This window comes from Lissotriton helveticus, chromosome 10 (assembly GCF_964261635.1).
Source record: "Lissotriton helveticus chromosome 10, aLisHel1.1, whole genome shotgun sequence".
Classification (NCBI taxonomy): domain Eukaryota; kingdom Metazoa; phylum Chordata; class Amphibia; order Caudata; family Salamandridae; genus Lissotriton; species Lissotriton helveticus.
The window spans coordinates 1,038,484,943-1,038,504,920 of NC_136071.1; the positions used below are offsets into that span (position 1 = coordinate 1,038,484,943).

The 19,978-nt window shown below is 41.9% G+C and overlaps 1 protein-coding gene across 2 annotated transcripts in view; it reads left to right on the forward strand.

Moving 5' to 3' along the window:
* The window catches only part of CACNB2 (calcium voltage-gated channel auxiliary subunit beta 2), a 1,223,908-nt gene that overhangs the window by 1,061,160 nt on the left and 142,770 nt on the right, over nucleotides 1–19,978 (forward strand). For both annotated transcript variants that reach the window (XM_078663742.1, XM_078663743.1), the window contains one exon: nucleotides 5,164–5,286. In XM_078663742.1, coding sequence (XP_078519868.1) covers nucleotides 5,164–5,286 — 123 coding nt within the window. The remainder of the gene's footprint in view (nucleotides 1–5,163; nucleotides 5,287–19,978) is intronic.

The window sequence follows — 19,978 nt, forward strand, 5'->3', positions numbered from 1 at the left end:
GTAGGAAGTTTGTTCTCGCAAAGGCACGATGCGATGATCTCGTAGGGGCCGCGACGATCTCTGGGGCGACGATGCGCGATCCAGCGGTGATCCTCTCTCTCGCAGGTCCTCGATGCGATGGCTCTGCAACGATGCTCGCAGCGACGTGATGCGGTCCGCAAGCCGGTGGTGCGGCGATCTCCCTCAGCGCTGACAGGCTCTGCGATGAAGCTCGCAGCGATGGTGGTCTTCCTGCAATCGAAGGATGCATCATCTTAGGCAGCAGCAACAGGCGCTGCGACGATGTCGACCTCCGTAGTGGCGAGAATTTCCTCGCACTGTCGGGGATGCGCTCTGCAGCGAGCAATGCAATAACTTTTCAGTTGCAAAAGTCTCTCAATCTTAGTTTCGAGCTCCCCAGCACAGGCACAACTTCCAGAGGCACCACAACTGGCCCAAGCACTCTAGGAAGGACAGAACTCTCTCAGCAGAGTTCAGGGAAGCTGGGGGTGAAGTCCTCTTGTTCCTGGGACTTCAAAAACAAGGAGCCAGCTCTTCTCAGGCCCTTGGAGATTCCTTCAAGACAGGGGACACAGCACAACAGCAAAGTCCTTCCCCTCTCCTTGGCAGCAAAGCAACAGCAGGTCAGTCAAGCAGAGCAACAGCAATACAGTCTTCCTTCTTCAGATTCAGCTTTCTCCTTAGCAGAGGTTCCTTCTTGATTCCAGGATGATCTAATTTTCAGTTGTCAGGGGCCTGTACTTATACCCCTAAAATTCTTTGTTCCCTTTGTGCATGAGGGCTCTGAGCCCGGTCTGAACCAGTTCTGGGTGTTACTTGAGCACTTTGTTTTCCTGGCTTCTCTTTTCCTTTCAGAGTGAGGGGCAGGGTGGTCAGCTGCCCAGCAGGAGGTGGAGCCAGCATTGTGGAAGGCAGGCACAGCCCTATTCAGGCCCAGGTGCTATTTCCTCCCACCACTCAAGTTGCAAATGCAGCCATTCAGCCTAGGGCTGACTCATCCAACCTCCTGGGGAATCCCCAGCCCCTGTCACTCTGAAACCAGACAGTCAATTCACAAACAGGCCAAGACACACAGAAAGGTCAGACAAGAGAACAGCAACTTTCTAAAAGTGCTATTCTCAAACACAGGAGTTAAAAACCACCTTTTCTAAAAGATGTGTTATTAAATTCTGAGTTCAGGGATACCAGACTTTTATGTCCTATCTTGCTCCTATGGGAAGATATGCTGGTAGCCACTGTAGCCAGCATCCCCCATGATAGCCTATGGAGCAAGATAGCCTTGCAGCAGTGAAAAACGAAAATGGCTGTAATTCACTACCAGAGCATGTCACCTGCACAAGTACATGCTCTACCTTTCACATACACTGCACCCTGCCCAAGGGGGTACCTTGGGCCTTCCATAGGGGTGACCAATGTGCACAGAAAGGGAAGGGTTAGGCCTGGTCAGTGGGGACACTGACCAGAAGGACATGGCAGTTCACAGACTGCACACAGGCACTGCGGTGGCAGTCCTGAGACACAATTTTAGGGCTACTCATGTGGGTGGCACAATCAGTGCTGCAGGCCCACTAGAAGCATTTGTCATCACCAGCCCTGGCACTCTAGTGCACTTTACTAGGGACTTCATGGTGATACAAATATGCCAATCATGAATATGCAATCACAATAACAATTTACACAGGAAGCACTTACACACTGACACTGATGATCAGCAGTGGCAGAGTGTCCAAAGCATCTAAACCAGCAAAAACGAAATACAGCACAGCATCAAAAAATACAGGAGGTAGAGGCAAAAAGATAGGGGGAAACGACGCCAAGGATGCCAGGTCTAACACGTGTCCCCTCCAGCTGAAATTGGGGAGAACTACCCACCCTCTTGGGAGTTCTCTTCACTAAGGCGGAAAAATCTGGACAGACCATCAGCTTTGGCGTGTTCTGTACCAGGGCGGTGTTCCACCGTGAAGTCCATTCCCTGTAGGGAGATGGACCACCTCAACAGTTTTGGGTTCTCCCCCCTCATCTGCATTAACCATCTGAGGGGCCTGTGGTCTGTCTGAACACGGAAGTGAGTCCCAAACAGGTAGGGCCTCAGCTTCTTCAGAGCCCAGACCACAGCAAAAGCTTCCCTTTCAATTGCACTCCACCTCTGTGCCCTGGGGAGTAGCCTCCTACTAATGAAAGCCACAGTCTGGTCCCAGCCCTCGTCATTGATCTGTGAGAGTACTGCTCCCACACCATGCTCTGAAGCGTCTGTCTGGTGTCATACCCTTTGACAAACCGTCTGTAATACCCGGTCAGTTCTAAGAAGGCCCTCACCCCTGTCTGGGTCTTGAGGGGCTCCCAAGCCAGAATGGTATCAATCTTTGCCTGTTGGGGCGCCACCTGGTCGCTCCCCACCTGGTGTCTCAAATACTCCACAGATCCCTGCCCTATCTGTCACTTGCTGGCCTTGATAGTGAGGCCTGCCCTTTGCAGAGCCTTCAACACTTGCAATGTCATCCAGGTATGCGGCGCTGAATTCCTCCAGTCCGGTCAGTACCTGGTTAACCAGTCTCTGGAAGGTAGCAGGGCCATTCTTCAAGCCAAAGGGCATGACTCGGAACTGGAATTGTCCCTCTGGCATTGAGAATGCAGACCTCTCTTTGGCCCCATCAGTTAAGGCAATCTACCAGTACTCAGAAGTCAAATCAAATGTACTGAGGTACTGGGCAGCTCGCAACCGATCCACAAGCTCATCAGCTCTGGGGATGGGGTGAGCGTCAGTCTTCGTGACGCATTGAGCCCACGGTGGTTCACACAAAACCTGAGCTCTGGAGTGGCACCGGGCGCAGCAGCTTTTGGTACCAAGACCACTGGGCTATCCCAGGGGCTGCTGGAGGGCTCAGTCACCCCTAGCGCCAACATCTTTGAAACCTCTACCTTGATGCTGGCCCTGACATTATCAGTTACCCTGTAAAATTTCTGTTTCACAGGTAGACTATCTCCAGTGTCCACATCTTGGACGTTCCAATTGGTGATACCTGGGGGAAGGGAGAACAGAGAGGAAAACTGACCCAACACCTGGCGACAGTCCCTTTGCTGTTCTGGGGTCAGGGTGGGCGAGAGGACCACACCATCCACTGACCCGTCTTGCTCCTTAGCTGCCAGGAGGTCAGGGAGAGGATCACTGTCCTCTTCCCCTCCAGCATCTGTAGCCATGAGCATTGTCACTTCAGACCTCTCAAAGTGTGGTTTGAGGCGGTTCACATGCAAGACTCTCAGGGGCTGCCTGAGAGTCTTCAAGTTAACCAGGTAAGTTACTTCTCTTTTGTGTTCCACCACCTCATATGGCCCAGTCCACTTGTCTTGGAGCGCACAAGGCTCCACAGGCACCATCAGCCACACTTTCTGCCCAGGTTGAAATTTGACCAGAGTGGTATTATGGTCGTACCATCTTTTCATTTCTTCCTGGCTAGCTTCCAGGTTATCCTGAGCGAGCTTCCTGAAGCGTTGGGTCTGGTTGCGTATGGCCAGCACATAGCTGAACACATCCTGGGGGTTCTTCCCACGGGATTTCTCCCACCCCTCCTTCACCTGTGTGAGAGATCCTCGAACAGGTTGGCTATACAGGAGTTCAAAGGGACTGAACCCTAAGGACTTCTGAGGCACTTCCCTGTAGGCAAACAACAGGCATGGAAGAAAGACTTCTCACTTCCGTCTCATGGGCTCCGCTAGCCCCATAATCATACCTTTTAGGGTGTGGTTGAACCTTTCAACCAACCCATTTCCTTGAGGGTGGTAAGGAGTGGTGAACTTATAAGTTACCCCACACTCCTCCCACAGAGACGTCATGTACCTAGAGATGAAGTTGGTACCCCGGTCGGAGACCACCTCTCTGGGGACCCGCACACGGGAAAAGATCCCCATCAATGCACGGCCCACCAAGGGTGCTGTGATTGTCCTGAGAGGGACTGCTTCCGGGTACCGGGTGGCATTGTCCAGCAAGACCAGGATGAACCTGTTGCCTAGGGCTGTCTTGGGGTCCAGGGGCCCCACGATGTCGATGCCCACCCGCTCGAAAGGGGTGCTCACCACGGGAAAGGGTTTGAGGGGTGCCTTGCACTTCACTCCGGTCTTGCCACTGGCCTGACATGTTTGGCAAGACCTGCAAAAGGAACCAACGCGCTTCTTCATCTGTGGCCAGTAGAAGTAGGCAACAAGCCTGTGGTAGGTCTTGTCTTGCCCCAGATGTCCTGCGAAGGGCACGTCATGAGCCAGACCCATTAGGAAGTTCCTGAAGCGCGCGGTTACCACCAGCACACGGGCTGCACCGGGCTCAGCAAACTTAGGCTTGCTATACAACACGTCATCCTCCCAGTAGATGTAGTGATCTTTGGACCCTAGGCCTGCTGCCTGGTCCACGGCCTGTTGCTGCATACCAGCGATAGAAAGGCACTCTTTCTGCTCCTTGCAGAATTCCTCACTGGAGGGCCCACCTTCTTGCTGCCAATGAGTCAGCTCAGGCAGGTCACCCAGTTCAGCCACCTGTTCCCCTGTAGGTTCCAGGGCATCCCCCTCAGGTTCTGCTCCTTCCTGGACCGTGGAAACAGCTGGGGCTGGTTTCCCGCGCCCTCTGCCTCTTCTTCGCTTGGCAGATCTCTGGGCCACTGTTTCAGGCTCCAGTTCTGCTGAATCACCCCTACTGGCTGCCATTTTGGGGATCTCTCCAATAAATGTTGCCCCCATTGACTAATGAGCTTGATGCTTTAATAGATTTATGCAAGTTTGTGGAATGAGATCAAAGTTTTTGGCAATCAAATAAGTGATATTCCTATGGAGTAATAGCCTAAACCATACTCACAGAGGCACAATTACCACTTCTGTAATACAATTTAAATGGGCAGAGAAGATAGCAGTCATATTCAGCAATAAGCATCATTGCTTCTGTCTAAAAGCACCAACCTGCGTTCTTTATTGTAATACAATCGATCCTGTAAAATAGCTTCTTGGGCAGCAAAGGAGGTGGTTGTGTAGCAGAATTGTTGAAAAATTTTCCTTTACTTTTACTGTCGCATGTGATGTTTAGTAAACTATGTGATATTTAAACATCAGGTGCAAAAAGTGATGTTTGGCAAGAAAAAGTACATGGAATACAAACTAAATGGACTTCTTTTTCTTCTTTAGGTTAAACCTGTTGCATTTGCCGTTCGAACTAATGTCGGCTACAGCGCAGCTCATGATGATGATGTCCCTGTACCAGGTTTGGCGATTTCGTTTGAAGCTAAAGATTTTCTCCATGTCAAAGAAGTAAGAAAAACAATCTTCCTATGCTTTGTTTTGAAAAATGGATTGCTTTAGTTAGCTATAAAATTATTATAGTGTTTGTCTCTTGATTTTCCTCATCTTAACGTATCTAATTTTTAACTTTGATAATTTAGAGCTGATATATTACTGAATTCCACTGACTGAATTCAACTTTCACAACAGAATATGATAACATGATTTGAGTGGAGGGCTAAGTCATAGAAACAAATGATGTAACTCAGATGACTCTCAATTCAACACTTGGGATTCCCAAAGTGGATAAACAAACCTAAAAGGCATTGGTGAGGAATTTAAATGAGAACCTTTTAGGAGTCTCTGTACTAGCTGAGGTATGACCTCTACATTTTTAATCCTTGCCCCATAGGCTCTTCTATTTTGATTATCACATAGGACACAACATTTACAGGAATATAGCCAAGTGAAGCACTATGACATTAGTGTTTAAAGCTTACTTCTTCACCCTATTTTGTGCCATTACACTTCGCTAAACAAAATTGTAGCGCGCAAGGTCCTCCATCAAATATTTTGCCTGGTATTTGGGGGAGTAGGACAAGACTGAGTCTGGGTAGGGGCATTTGAATCCTTGAATGCTCACTTTATACAATGCAAACAATTATAAATGCCTAACACATACAGCAAGTACAAAAGTTGGCCGAACTAGGCACAACTACACACCTTTTTTGGCAGTGCACAGTAGGGTCAGGAAGTAGGATGTGATTTTTTTGTCCACACCCTGAAGCTAGCATCTATTCCTCCCATACATCAGTTCATGGTGACACTATATTTATGATCTCAAAATTAATGTCATTTGAAATCATATCTATGATGACGTGTGGTAATGAGGTGCATATGGGATGTGGATTGATTATGGTTTGTACAGCTTATCGTAACTCGTGAATGTCATTGTTTTTAAATTTTGCATCGTAATCTTAATGTTGCTTAGTTTATTTTTAAAAGGTATTACAAAATCCAAGTAATGCAAATTGATCAATGTGATGGCAAAATCTGTGCGGGATACTCTGACGTGAATAGCACAATCCTTATGTTCAATCTTCCCTGTAATTATTTTTGTCTGTGTGCGGCAGTGAAGGGTCCCTGTGGCCTACTTGCACTGAAGACACACAACAAATTGCGCTGAAAGAAGAGTGCAGTGCCAACTAACTTAAACAAATAGTTGTTTCAAAATTAGTGCAAATTGGGGCATTTTGATTCAATGTTGCATGTTGTAGTGGAACATTTTGAGAAAGTTATAATAAAATCGTATGATATGATAGACTAACATGGTTACATCGCGCCCGAACGATTCCATGGCTAATGTACTCCAGAAGTACCCGTCACCACAGATACAGAAATGAGAGGACTAAAAAGTTTGTACTTTTATGAAAATATACTTGGACAGCGTGATGTAGATAGTGACCTCCTGAAAGAGGCAGCGTGTAAAGTAAGATATATGTGCCAACAAGCAGAAAGTGTATATATACATTTTTTGAGAAACAAATGTGAGTGTATTTGAAAAAAGGTCTTTACACACCTACATATGTTATATGTTTCATATACCTGTGCAATATACATGTATAATTAAATGTAATAATCCAATTAGAACATTGCACAACGTTGGTCTTTTATTTGTAGTGGTGCATTCTAACCGTGGTTTGTCCGCATCCACATATAATCTGTTGTCATATTAACATTAGGGTATTAGAAGATAAATTGTAATAACGTGTAAGTGAAGTGCTAGATATTTTCTTAATGTAACCAAAGAATTAACGTAATAGGTGTATGTGTTTAGATGAATCATATTTGTCTGAAGTGTATTCATTACTAATGAGGTTTTCATATAAAGGCTCATATAATGTGTGTATATTAATGACTCATATATGCTTGTATTTTAAATGTGTGCACAGTTCTTATGTTAGCCGAATCTGAGATGCCTAACTTTCGTTTCTTTGGGGTTTGGGTCGTGCACAGCCACGTTTTAATCCGTCGTTTTTGGAAAATATTTCCGTGCTCCTGGGTATCACTCCCCGTCTGGAGTGTGAGTTTATTACTAGTAGGTAGCAGCGCTAAGGATCATAGGACTGTCCCCAAGGCACTGGATTACTGCTGGATAAAATCCTGCTAAATGTTTAAACAATAAATGCTTGACTCCAATTATTCTCTTGTATCTGTTCATTTATTAGTATTCAGACTTCCATTGATACTTGTGTTAACTTTACACAAAATTCATTTGTTATATTCAATATTCTTCTTTTCAACCAATGCATTTCGGCGTTGAACTCCGCCTTCATCAGGGTATATTTCTGTAAATGTTAGACAATTATATCAATCAATACATGATTTTACCCACTGTGTCAAAATGAAAACAATATCATCATGAAAACAATGTTTAACGCTCCTCCTATATCGCTATTTACATTACTACGTTCTTATGCCCATGTTGTGCATTCAGTTTGTATAACACCCTATTCAAAAATTCAAAAATTCCGTAATCTGCCGAAACCATCATAGTTCACTCCGTATGTGCTCGCATATTGGTATTGGGGACCCTAGCTCTCCCACTGCTCGTTGTTATCAACTAGTGCTGTTTGTACCGCTTCTTATCCTACTCCTTTAAAAATATACTCTACAAGCGACAAGTGCAACATGTTATTTCTTGGCTGTTACTCGCGTTATGGCTGCCCTCTAGGCTGTACCTGCTTTCCGCTGCTTCTTTAGCACAAACGCCATGCCCTTTCTTCTCGCGCCATTCTCCTATGCTACTTAATGATGTTGCTTCCTGGTTTGCGTGCTACGTATCACGGCGCGCATGCGCACCGCCATCCTCTCTCGAGTAGCGTTTTTTTAAATAAGTGAAAAGCGCAAATTTAACTTTATGTGAACCTATCCGGTTGGCTAAATTTCGTGTGTGGTTGGAGGGTGTAAGATTATTTGAATGTCACGACTGTCATGAAAAAATACACATATTATGACGTACTCGTGGAGGACTATACATGATATGCAGTTTGTTACTTATCATAAACAGTTCATTACTTATCATAAATAGCACTGAAAGTCCACCCTGTCATTCAATCTATTAGGTTTTAGACTGTTCAAATAAAAAATCCAATGGTTTTCTCTCTTTAGCAGATTATTTTTGTTCTCTTGACCTTCCTTTTTGGTGACTTCTTCCAAAACACATGCCCTTAGTTGGCTAATATGGTGTTTTTGTTCCAAAAAATGCGCTGCCACTGTTGATTTCAATGCTTTTGTGCGTATGTTACTTTTATGTTCATTTAGCCTTATCTTGAATTTTCTTTCCGTGTGACCTACGTATACGTGGCCACAGGGGCATTTTAACAAGTAAATAATGTTTGTTGTGTCGCATGTAGCTTTAACTTTTAGATGTATTTCACAGCCTTTCATCGGATGTCTGATCGTATTGCCTCTCATGATGTTATGACAATTGCTGCAATTTGATCAGGGGGTTGTACCCCAAAATTTGCTTTCGGGTGTGCTGTCTTGCGGTGTTTTTAAAAGTTCACCCAGATTTTTCGCTCTGGTGTAGGCGAATTGCGGTTCATTTGCGAATATTCCTTTGAAGTCTGACTCCATTGTTAATATTTGCCAATGTTTTTTCACTATAGATTTGAATCTGCTACTCATATTTGAATATTTGCTTACGCATGTGATGCGTGGTTCTTTTGTGTGTGTTCTGGTGGCCAGTAATTCTCTTCTCAATTTCGAATTTGTTCTTTGTCGTGCTTGTTGTATGATAGTGTCTGGGTATCCTCTTTCAGCTAATCTTTTAGCCATTATGGTCATTTGGGCTTCTTGTTGGGATGACTCTGAGACTACTCGCTTCACCCTGAGAAATTGAGAGTATGGTGGATGTCTTTTGAGTGCTGGAGGATGAAAACTGTCATATTTAAGGAAATTATTTCTATCTGTGGCTTTCCGATAGAGGTTTGTGGTAATTTTCCCTTCACGGTTTGTGATTTCTACATCTAGAAATTGTATCCGCTGTTTGTCGATCTGCCAGGTGAATTTTATCCTGTCTTCTCTTGTGTCCAGAGTCTGTATTTGGTTATTTAGTAATTCCTCACTCCCTTTCCAGGCCACAAATATGTCATCGATAAATCGCACATACATGCTCATGTGTGCTTTCCAAATAGGGTTTTCGTGAATATATTCTTCTTCGAACTGGGTCATATACAAATTTGCATATGCCGGTGCGGCGCAATTTCCCATGGATGTTCCACTTCTTTGGATAAACCATTTGTTGTTGTAGGTAAAATAGCTGTGCATCAAGGTGAATTCCATGAGTTCCATAAGAAATATTTGTAGATCTTGTGGGTAATCACTTAATAGCAATGCCTTTTCTACTGCCTCTAATCCTTGCCTGTGAGGGATCGAAGTATATAAGGCTTTTACATCTATTATGGCCATGGTCATCTGTTCGGTGCTTTCCAGTGTTTGTAGTTTATTCAAGAAATCTGTTGTGTCTTTTATGTATGATTTAGTTTTCTGGACTAATGGTTGTAAATATTTGTCCAAGAATTTCCCTATCGGTTCATGCAAGCTTTTGACTGTTGAAACTATTGGACGACACAGTGGCTTCTCTTTGTTTTTATGTACCTTAGGTACCATGTATAGTGAAGGGCTCGTAGGATTGTTCTGAATGAGATATTTTTTTGTTCTGTCATTAATTATTCCTTTCTCATAGGCTTGTTGTAAAATGATTTGTAAAGTTTTCCTTATTTCCTTCGTGGGGTTAAACTCAATTTCCATGTATGTGTTCTCATCACTTAAATGTTCCAACACTGTTTCTTGATAGTATGTTTTGTTGAGGATTACTAATGCTCCCCCTTTATCAGCTTTCTGGCAGATGATGTTCTCATTGTTGGCTATTGATTTGAGTAGTCCAAATTCCTTATTGGTCATGTTAGTTGACTTGCTTTTTTTTCTCGTGTTTAACTGACCAATGTCTTTTTTGCATAGCTGTTCAAATAAGTCTATTGTTTTGTGGCTTATTGGGGGCATATAAGTGCTTCTCACTTTTAATCCTTTGAGTTCATCTGAAGTTTCTGGTCTGGTTTCCGTTGTTACGTTCTCAAAAAAGTGTTGTAACCTTATTTTTCTTGTAAGTTTGAATAAACTGATTTCCAGTTCTAAAAGGTTCGTGTGTGACGTAGGTACATATGATGTGCCTTTTTGTAAAATTTTAACGTGTGGTTGACTCAAATTCCAATTCGATATATTTAATACCAAATTGTCATCTTCATTTAAGATTGTTGTTGTTTCTTTGTTTTGTCCTTTTTTGCCATCACATTCCTGGTTTGCGGTTGACCTTTCTCTTTTTCTTTTACTGTGTCCCCTCTGGGGTCTTCGTTTTCTGCGGAGCCTCTCTCTAAAAAAGGCCCCGATGTTGATGTGCTGGCTGCTGTTTGTGCGTCCAGGCCTCTTTGTGTCGTTGTGTCTCTTTGTGATAGATAGAGGTAAAAGCCTTATATACTTCGATCCCTCACAGGCAAGGATTAGAGGCAGTAGAAAAGGCATTGCTATTAAGTGATTACCCACAAGATCTACAAATATTTCTTATGGAACTCATGGAATTCACCTTGATGCACAGCTATTTTACCTACAACAACAAATGGTTTATCCAAAGAAGTGGAACATCCATGGGAAATTGCGCCACACCGGCGTATGCAAATTTGTATATGACCCAGTTCGAAGAAGAATATATTCACGAAAACCCTATTTGGAAAGCACACATGAGCATGTATGTGCGATTTATCGATGACATATTCGTGGCCTGGAAAGGGAGTGAGGAATGACTAAATAACCAAATACAGATTCTGGACACAAGAGAAGACAGGATAAAATTCACCTGGCAGATCGACAAACAGCGGATACAATGTCTAGACGTAGAAATCACAAACCGTGAAGGGAAAATTACCACAAACCTCTATCGGAAAGCCACAGATAGAAATAATTTCCTTAAATATGACAGTTTTCATCCTCCAGCACTCAAAAGACATCCACCATACTCTCAATTTCTCACGGTGAAGCGAGTAGTCTCCGAGTCATCCCAACAAGAAGCCCAAATGACCATAATGGCTAAAAGATTAGCTGAAAGAGGATACCCAGACACTATCATACAACAAGCACGACAAAGAACAAATTCGAAATTGAGAAGAGAATTACTGGCCACCAGAACACACACAAAAGAACCACGCATCACATGCGTAAGCAAATATTCAAATATGAGTAGCATATTCAAATCTATAGTGAAAAAACATTGGCAAATATTAACAATGGAGTCAGACTTCAAAGGAATATTCGCAAATGAACCGCAATTCGCCTACACCAGAGCGAAAAATCTGGGTGAACTTTTAAAAACACCGCAAGACAGCACACCCGAAAGCAAATTTCGGGGTACAACCCCCTGTTCAAATTGCAGCAATTGTCATAACATCATGAGAGGCAATACGATCAGACAGCCGATCAAAGGCCATGAAATACATCTAAAAGTTAAAGCTAAATGCGACACAACAAACATTATTTACTTGTTAAAATGCCCCTGTGGCCACGTATACGTAGGTCACATGGAAAGAAAATTCAAGATACGGCTAAATGAACATAAAAGTAACATACGCACAAAAGCATTGAAATCAACAGTGGCAGCGCATTTTTTTAAACAAAAACACCATATTAGCCAACTAAGGGCATGTGTTTTGGAAGAAGTCACCAAAAAGGAAGGTCAAGAGAACAAAAATAATCTGCTAAAGAGAGAAAAACATTGGATTTTTTATTTGAACAGTCTAAAACCTAATGGATTGAATGACAGGGTGGAATTTCAGTGCTATTTATGATAAGTAATGAACTGTTTATGATAAGTAACAAACTGCATATCATGTATAGTCCTCCACGAGTACGTCATAATATGTGTATTTTTTCATGACAGTCGTGACATTCAAATAATCTTACACCCTCCAACCACACACGAAATTTAGCCAACCGGATGGGTTCACATAAAGTTAAATTTGCGCTTTTCACTTATTTAAAAAAACGCTACTCGAGAGAGGATGGCGGAGCGCATGCGCGCCGTGATACGTAGCACGCAAACCAGGAAGCAACATCATTAAGAGAATGGCGCGAGAAGAAAGGGCATGGCGTTTGTGCTAAAGCAGCAGCGGAAAGCAGTTACAGCCTAGAGGACAGCCATAACGTGAGTAACAGCCAAGAAATAACATGTTGCACTTGTTGCTTGTAGCGTATATTTTTAAATGAGTAGGATAAGAAGCGGTACAAACAGCACTAGTTGATAACAACGAGCAGTGGGTGAGCTAGGGTCCACAATACCAATATGTGAGCACATACGGAGTGAACTATGATGGTTTCGGCAGATTAAGGAATTTTTAAATTTTTTAATAGGGTGTTATACAAACTGAATGCACAACATGGGCATAAGAACGTAGTAATGTAAATAGCGATATAGGAGGAGCGTTAAACATTGTTTTCATGATGATATTGTTTTCATTTTGACACAGTGGGTAAAATCATGTATTGATTGATATAATTGTCTAACATTTACAGAAATATACCCTGATGAAGGCGGAGTTCAAAGCCGAAATGCATTGGTTGTAAAGAAGAATATTGAATATAACAAATTAATTTTGTGTAAAGTTAACACAAGTATCAATGGAAGTCTGAATACTAAAAAATGAACAGATACAAGAGAATAATTGGAGTCAAGCATTTATTGTTTAAACATTTAGCAGGATTTTATCCAGTAGTAATCCAGTGCCTTGGGGACAGTCCTATTATCCATAGCGCTGCGACCTACTAGTAACTTTCGTTTCTCCCAGTTAGCTCTTAAATTGAAACTGTTAATTAGGGTATATGTATCTGCAAAATATTTTTTTTTCTTTTCCTTTTCATGTTTCTGTTGCAGGTGCAAGAATTTGTCCATGTTAGTTAGAATAATGTCTTTGTTTCAGGAGTTAGTTAGACATAGGAAGGAGATCATGCCTTTGAACAAGCAGAGTTGGTAATGAAGGAGGATGTCTTCCGTGTCTCAAGGCCATCGAGCAAGAGTTTGCATGTATTGTTACTTCATGGAAAGTTGCCTATTAGGCGGTGCTCAACTGGACGAGGCAGTCAAGTGATGTAATTGAGGGTGTGATTTTTGACTTTTGTATTGGTGATAGGGATTGTGCCCAGGAGACGTCTGCCTTACCGGGAGAGCATCTTAGAACTAGCTCTGTAGCTTACGCTACTCAACCGATTCAACGTTTGTAAGCTTCTTTGGAAGTCTTCACGTGCTGACACCTTTTTGGGAGCTTGCCTTGGGAATGCTAAGTAGGGATGTCACAATAGAAGTAGAGCAGGGACAGATAATGTTCTTGCTTATTGCTCACCAATGAAGACGGCTCTGGATGTAGTTTGAATAATCATTTGTGTCTTGATTTTGGAATTGGTTATTCTGTGCAGGTTGCACTGCTTAAATGTTATTTGTAGGTTTGGTTCTGTATTAGTGCCCATGTATCTTTACACTCTCATTTTGAGGTGTTTATATGTCCAACTGTTCTTGGCTTTATCAAAAATATATACAAAATCGGATTAGGAGTCTACGTTCCTTTGGGGTAATGGGAAATGTTAAAGTATAATTCCCTAATGATTTTCCTCCCCTCCACACTTGAAAAGCAGGCAACAAAGACCATCAGCCCGGGTTCAAAGTAAGTCTAAAATGTGGAACCCGGCTCCATCAACATCATGGAAACATTTATGAATACAGTGGAGAGAACAAAAGTGTAAATGAATTTCAATATTTAATTGCATGAAGTGTAGGATTGACTGGGCATACGATAGCTAAATAAAAGGTGTTTTTAAAGCTGTTGTGTGCCTTAAAAATTTTGATTCTCTTGCCTAAATCAGGAGGGTGGACATTTCTGCCAAACACTGACGAGAAATCAGAATTTTTAGAACTTAATCTTAGTCTAAAAAGCAAGTCTTAATGGTTTTGAAAGGTGTAGGTACATACCAAGGAAATTAAAGAGTAATAACAATTGAAATGACAGAGTAGTAAGTAGAATTTCCTGCTTTGTAGCATAAGTTCCTTGATATTCTGGGACACAAAGCAAGCCTCATTAGAAATTAGCTGAAACCATGTAGTTCTGATAAAAGTTCAAAGCGGACAACACTTCAGAGTCATGTATGAAACATGTGCTTATAGCGTTTGCCTCTCACCCTTTTCTCTTAGCACATTTGTCTCTTCCTCATTTTTTTTGCTTTCACCTTACACTTTCTTCCACCTCGTATCTTGAGCTGCAGTCTGTTCCTTGTTTGGTTGCTTTTGTTGTTTTTCGATTTCTTATCACCTGTTGTTCTCATACTCTATGACTTCTGACGAACTCCTTGTCTGTCCCCAGTGCTTAATTTGTAAAAGAATGAATAGAGGTGCCCAGAGCTCTGCTCAGAAGCCTGCGGCCAGTGCAATTGAATGACAGTGGGCCGCATAACAAGGCTGCATAGTTGTAAATGCACCTCATGCTTCTTTAATCTACTACCATAGACTCCACTATCGTATTTATATATCTCCCCATTTATGCTGCACACTATCTCACTAAATTGACTGCTCTTAACCAGCTCGGAGCTAAGTACTTCTGAACCTTGATTTGGGTCCCAGCGGAGCACTATCACCCTTTGGGAAATTGAGTATCTCAGCTTCTGTGGACCATGCACAGCATTGTCCTGTATGTAGAGCTAGGGCAGAGGGCTTTGAGCACATGTGTAGACCATCCACATACCAGCATGGAGAAAATCATAACAGCAACAAATAAAAAGAATAGAATACAAATAAATGCTTACAGTTGTAGGGACAGAGACAATTGCACCACTACAGTGCCAGGGCACGAGGAGCTCTATGCACCCTGATATCCTACCAGCTTCTCAAAAATAATCGAGAGGTTATTTGACAGTTAAGTCAGAACACCAGCTCCAAAGTGGTCCTTTAACCATGTTTCAGTGGCTGCTAAGACCGGAAATGTATTATCAGGCAGCATGGAATGATCATCGCAGAGTATGCCATAGCAGGCCTTATACTGATGTGAGTAAATGCAGAACTTTTGAGCCTGACTCGGGCTATGCTATCATGTTTTCTCAATACTGTTTGTGGATCATCATGACCATTGTGGTAAAGTTCAAATGGTAAGATTGGTTGGCTTTTATCATCCTCCTGTGTCCTGTAGAGGAAAGATGGGAAGGAAACACCACGAAGAGATAAAATACTAGGTTAAAAGAAACAGCAATTCTAGTGTACTTCTCTTCTCATGCAGAAATAAAATAATCAGCTCAGTCACGTCTCTTTAAGTGCCTTAAAGCTATATCTGGGAGTGTGCCAAATTCACATAATTTGCTTTTGCGAATTTACGCGAAATGCGAATCTGTTGCATAGCACCATATTGTAGGCTAAAATGTGTCTGTACATCAATTTTTGTTGTGAGGACACATTTTAAGCCTCTAGTGTTTTGCCCATTTGCTTTTTTGCTCTGCGCTCATGGTATATTTTTGCTGCAAACTGTGCATAATTACATGATGTGGCATGATTGCATAATTTCAGAAATCGTTACAAGTATAATGCAAAATTCCACAAATTACGCAAATTACGGTGGCGTAATTTAAAGTTCATCAACGCCTAGGTATGTCCCCCTAGAACATGATTGGTTGGCAGCTAGAAATTGCAAGCTACTTAAAGGCGGTAGCAACCACTCTCTCAGGGGTAGCAGTTGCTACTTCTGGCTACCTGCCCTTGAAATAAATGCTCCTATTATCATCTTTGCCATTTTGCGCTGTTCTTAAACTCTGACCTCAGTATCCCATGACTGTGCATTAGGCAACTCGTGCTGCATTGGGGTCGAAGTGATGACTCTTTAAAAACTGCCTCCCAAGTGCATGATTCGAAGATAATAATGGAGGGCTAGTGTGTCATCAGGGACTTTACGGGGAAGTCAAAGACCATGTTTTAAAACTATTGTTGCGAATGGAGGTCACTGTCTTTAGCACACATGAGAAAATATATCACAGTGCTGGAAAACTGGAAGAGTTCAAGCTTTAATTCTGAATCCATATGAATAAGAAAATAATGCAATGTGCAGAAAAGCTGCTTGTCTTGAAATCAAAGTGTCTCTCATTGGCAGCATGCGCGCTTCCAGTTAGGTCCTGAGCAGGGATAAACTTGAGTTGCGCACGCATGCGCGCACCCTAAAGGGAGCCCAGCTTATGAGACCCTCCAATGATTCAGTAACAAAGAGGGAGCAGTAAATTATTGGTGGTTTACTATTTATGGGTTCCAGATTTTTTTTAGATGATTGAAAGAGAACAAAAGATATGGCTATAGGATCTCGGACAACAATTTCAACCCCAGATGATCATTGAACTGATTATATGCTTTGGGAGCAGGAATGTCTTATTAGTATGCATGAGTTGAGAAACATTCATCGAGACATGGAAGTTCTGTCATTCTTCAGAATATTTGAAAAGGATGGTTAGCGAAACTATCAAATCAGTTCACTATTTATGTACACCCAAAGATTAGGGACCGCTCAGGGTGTATACCATGAGGTAAGGCGGGTACCAGTCCTTATGAGACTGAAATGGATGAGAAGCAGATCCTGAAGTTAGAAGGTTTCTGATACACACATGGGTCCAGTGATTTTGGGTAACCTTCTTGAATCACAATATTGAATGGATATATTGGGTTATAGTAAGCCATTCTGTCACTGCGTTGGGTCAGAGATATGGGGACACGTATCAAAAATCGATTTTGCGTTCTTTAAATAGCTAATTTTCGTTAATCTCTATTTAAGGAATGCAAAATAGTATGTAAGAAAATAGCTGTTACCCAAAAGTGATTCCTAAAGATTGACAATCGCAATTGGGTAATAGCAATTGCTATTAGTTGATACTGTTCCATTTGTTTCTACCGGCCTAAAGGTCCATAGGTGTAAATGGCTTTGCATTACCTAATTTGCGATTACCTGATTAGTAATCACAAATTAGGTAATGCAAACCCAAGGGTACCCAAGGGCCTAAGCCCACCTGAAGCACTCCAAACAAAAAATGTGCACATGTAAAGCGTACACATGCCCTAGGGACATGTGTGCTCTATGTGGCACTTTGAAAAATGCATTTTTGTTCATTTTTCAAAAATTGCACATGGTTACCTTCGACTTGGAGTCGATGGTGATAGCATTTCCTAAATGCACTGTTTGCATTTAGAAAGTACTTGGTACATGTGCCTACAGAATCGCCAAATTGTGATTTTCTATTGCATTCGAATTGTAGGTAATCGCAAAAAATTGCGATTACTTAAAATTGTAACTACAAAGCCTTTAATACATCTGAAAGGATAATTTGCATTCGTCAACTGTCGAATTTAGCGATTTGCGCCGTTTGCAAATGCCAAATGGTTTTATACATGTAGCCCATGATCTCCTATATTATTACAATGACATATGTCTAACTAACAATGACAGAGTTCTGAGTGCAGTGAATCAACGAGAAATGTGAAGTAAAATATCACATATGTTTAGTGATTTAAAAAAGGCAGTATTAGAGCTCCCAGTGTTCAGATTGATGTGCTTTTTATTATAAATGAGATACTCATAAACCCAAATGATATTGTAGAGTTGTGTTAGTTCAAGAAATATGTCTTTCCAATCTTCAAAACGTGATGCGTTAAAAATGATTTTCACATATATTAAATTAATTAAATACATTAACTAGTAAATCAATTTCAGAGTTCCCAATACTAATTTCATTACAAGACCGGAGGCTACCATTATGCAAATACTTTTATTTGCTGCCCAAACATGCAGCCCTTTAAAGAATACTATTACATCACAATAAAATAGTACTTTAACACATAGCAACTAGGATGAGCAGGCTCCTATCTTCCTCTTTTGTTCGCTGCTCTGACACAGATAAGTACTATCTTTCTAGTATACCATCTTCACTTATTTATAGAAGATTTGATATGTTTTAGATGGATTTTGCTATTATTGCTATTTCTAAATAACGAATGTTTACTCATTTATTCAAGTTGTAACTAATGTTTACTCATTTATTCAAGTTGTAATATCATTTATTCAATTACTAGCTTTGTCTCAATGTCGTTTAATTAATATGTTATTTAATACAACTGCCTTCTTAGATTTTATCATTCCCCAGTCCAATTTACGGACGGGATTAGGTTTCCTCACTTCTGTTTTTCCCTAAAACGATCGATACATTTATGGTAGGTATTCCAGTTCCTTGTACCGATAAGCGTTATGTTTAATTTTTGCTCTGAGCTCTTATGCCATCGATGACTCTTAAAGCGCTTCGTTTATCTTAAAAAAAAAAAAAAGGTGAGAAATATCAACGCCGACATATATTTTTGATTCCCTGCGTCTCTTGGCAACGTAGAGACGCGGGTATTTGCCGGCTTTCCCTCGAGCCCTACGCATGGCCATTGTATCTCCCTGAAAGCCTCACGCGTCTCCTAGCAACTGGCTGGGAGACGCGGAGACGCAATGACACGGAGAGACGTGCTGCCTCGCGCTCTAACACGCGATAGAGATTTGCGCAAATACGCGCATGATCTCCATGGTTACAGCTTTCTCAAAACGAGACTGTAACGGAGACAGAGCACACAGAGCCTCTTACTAACGGAAGATAAAACAACAATATTTTAGTATATATAGACGATCGAAAATTGAACGATTATCGCCACCTACTGGCCTACTGATCAACACGGGAATTTCTTCCTTCAAGATAATCGACAAGGGAGTTTCTTACTCTAAGATAAGTGGAAAACTCGATCTTATAAGGGAATCCTTTCCTTAAATTCGTTTCAAGGGTACTTCCTATATATTTAACACTGCAGAAGTTTATTTTAAAAAAACCACAAAAAAAAACTTACTTAACTCTTGTTTTCCTATATTGCCACTGGAAGGCAACATTAATGATGCAGATTCTTCCCTTAAGGAACCTCTGCCTGACAACATTAAAAACCTCTTTAGAGAGGAATTCAGATCTTCTATTAGAGAAGCCGTTGACGCTGCTCTTGCAAAAAGAAAGAGAATTTCACCTACGGAGGAGAATTACTTCTCACTCTCGGATGGGGAATCTCCTTCAACATCTGCAGGACAGAAAAAAGGAAAGGTACTCCAAAAGGAAAAACATTCTTGCGAGATTGGTGGCCCTCGCGCCACAAGAATTATCGGTGCTCCTTGCAGCACAATAGACAGACCTCAATTACTTGAGGCAGGGAGAAGAGGTGTCCCTAGCGGCACAATAGAAGGCGGTACCCTCTACGGGACAAATGATTTTAATGATTATGTCGCAAATCAACCTATAGACTATGACAACTCTGACGAATTTATATTTGGTCCTCAAGATTCATTCGATGATATCGATGAAGATCTAGAAGCTCCTTCCACTTCCACCTCAGTCAAAGACCCATTTGGCGGGGAGATGTTCAATCCCACTACGATCCGTCACCCCCGTAGCACCAAATGGTGGCCTATGGATCATGTTGGTAAATATCTGTCACAATGGGTTAGAAAACCCCTTGATATCAATACTCGCAATCTCTTAAAGAATGAGTGCCCTCGTCCCTCTTCAGAAGACAAGATCTGTAATACTCCTAATC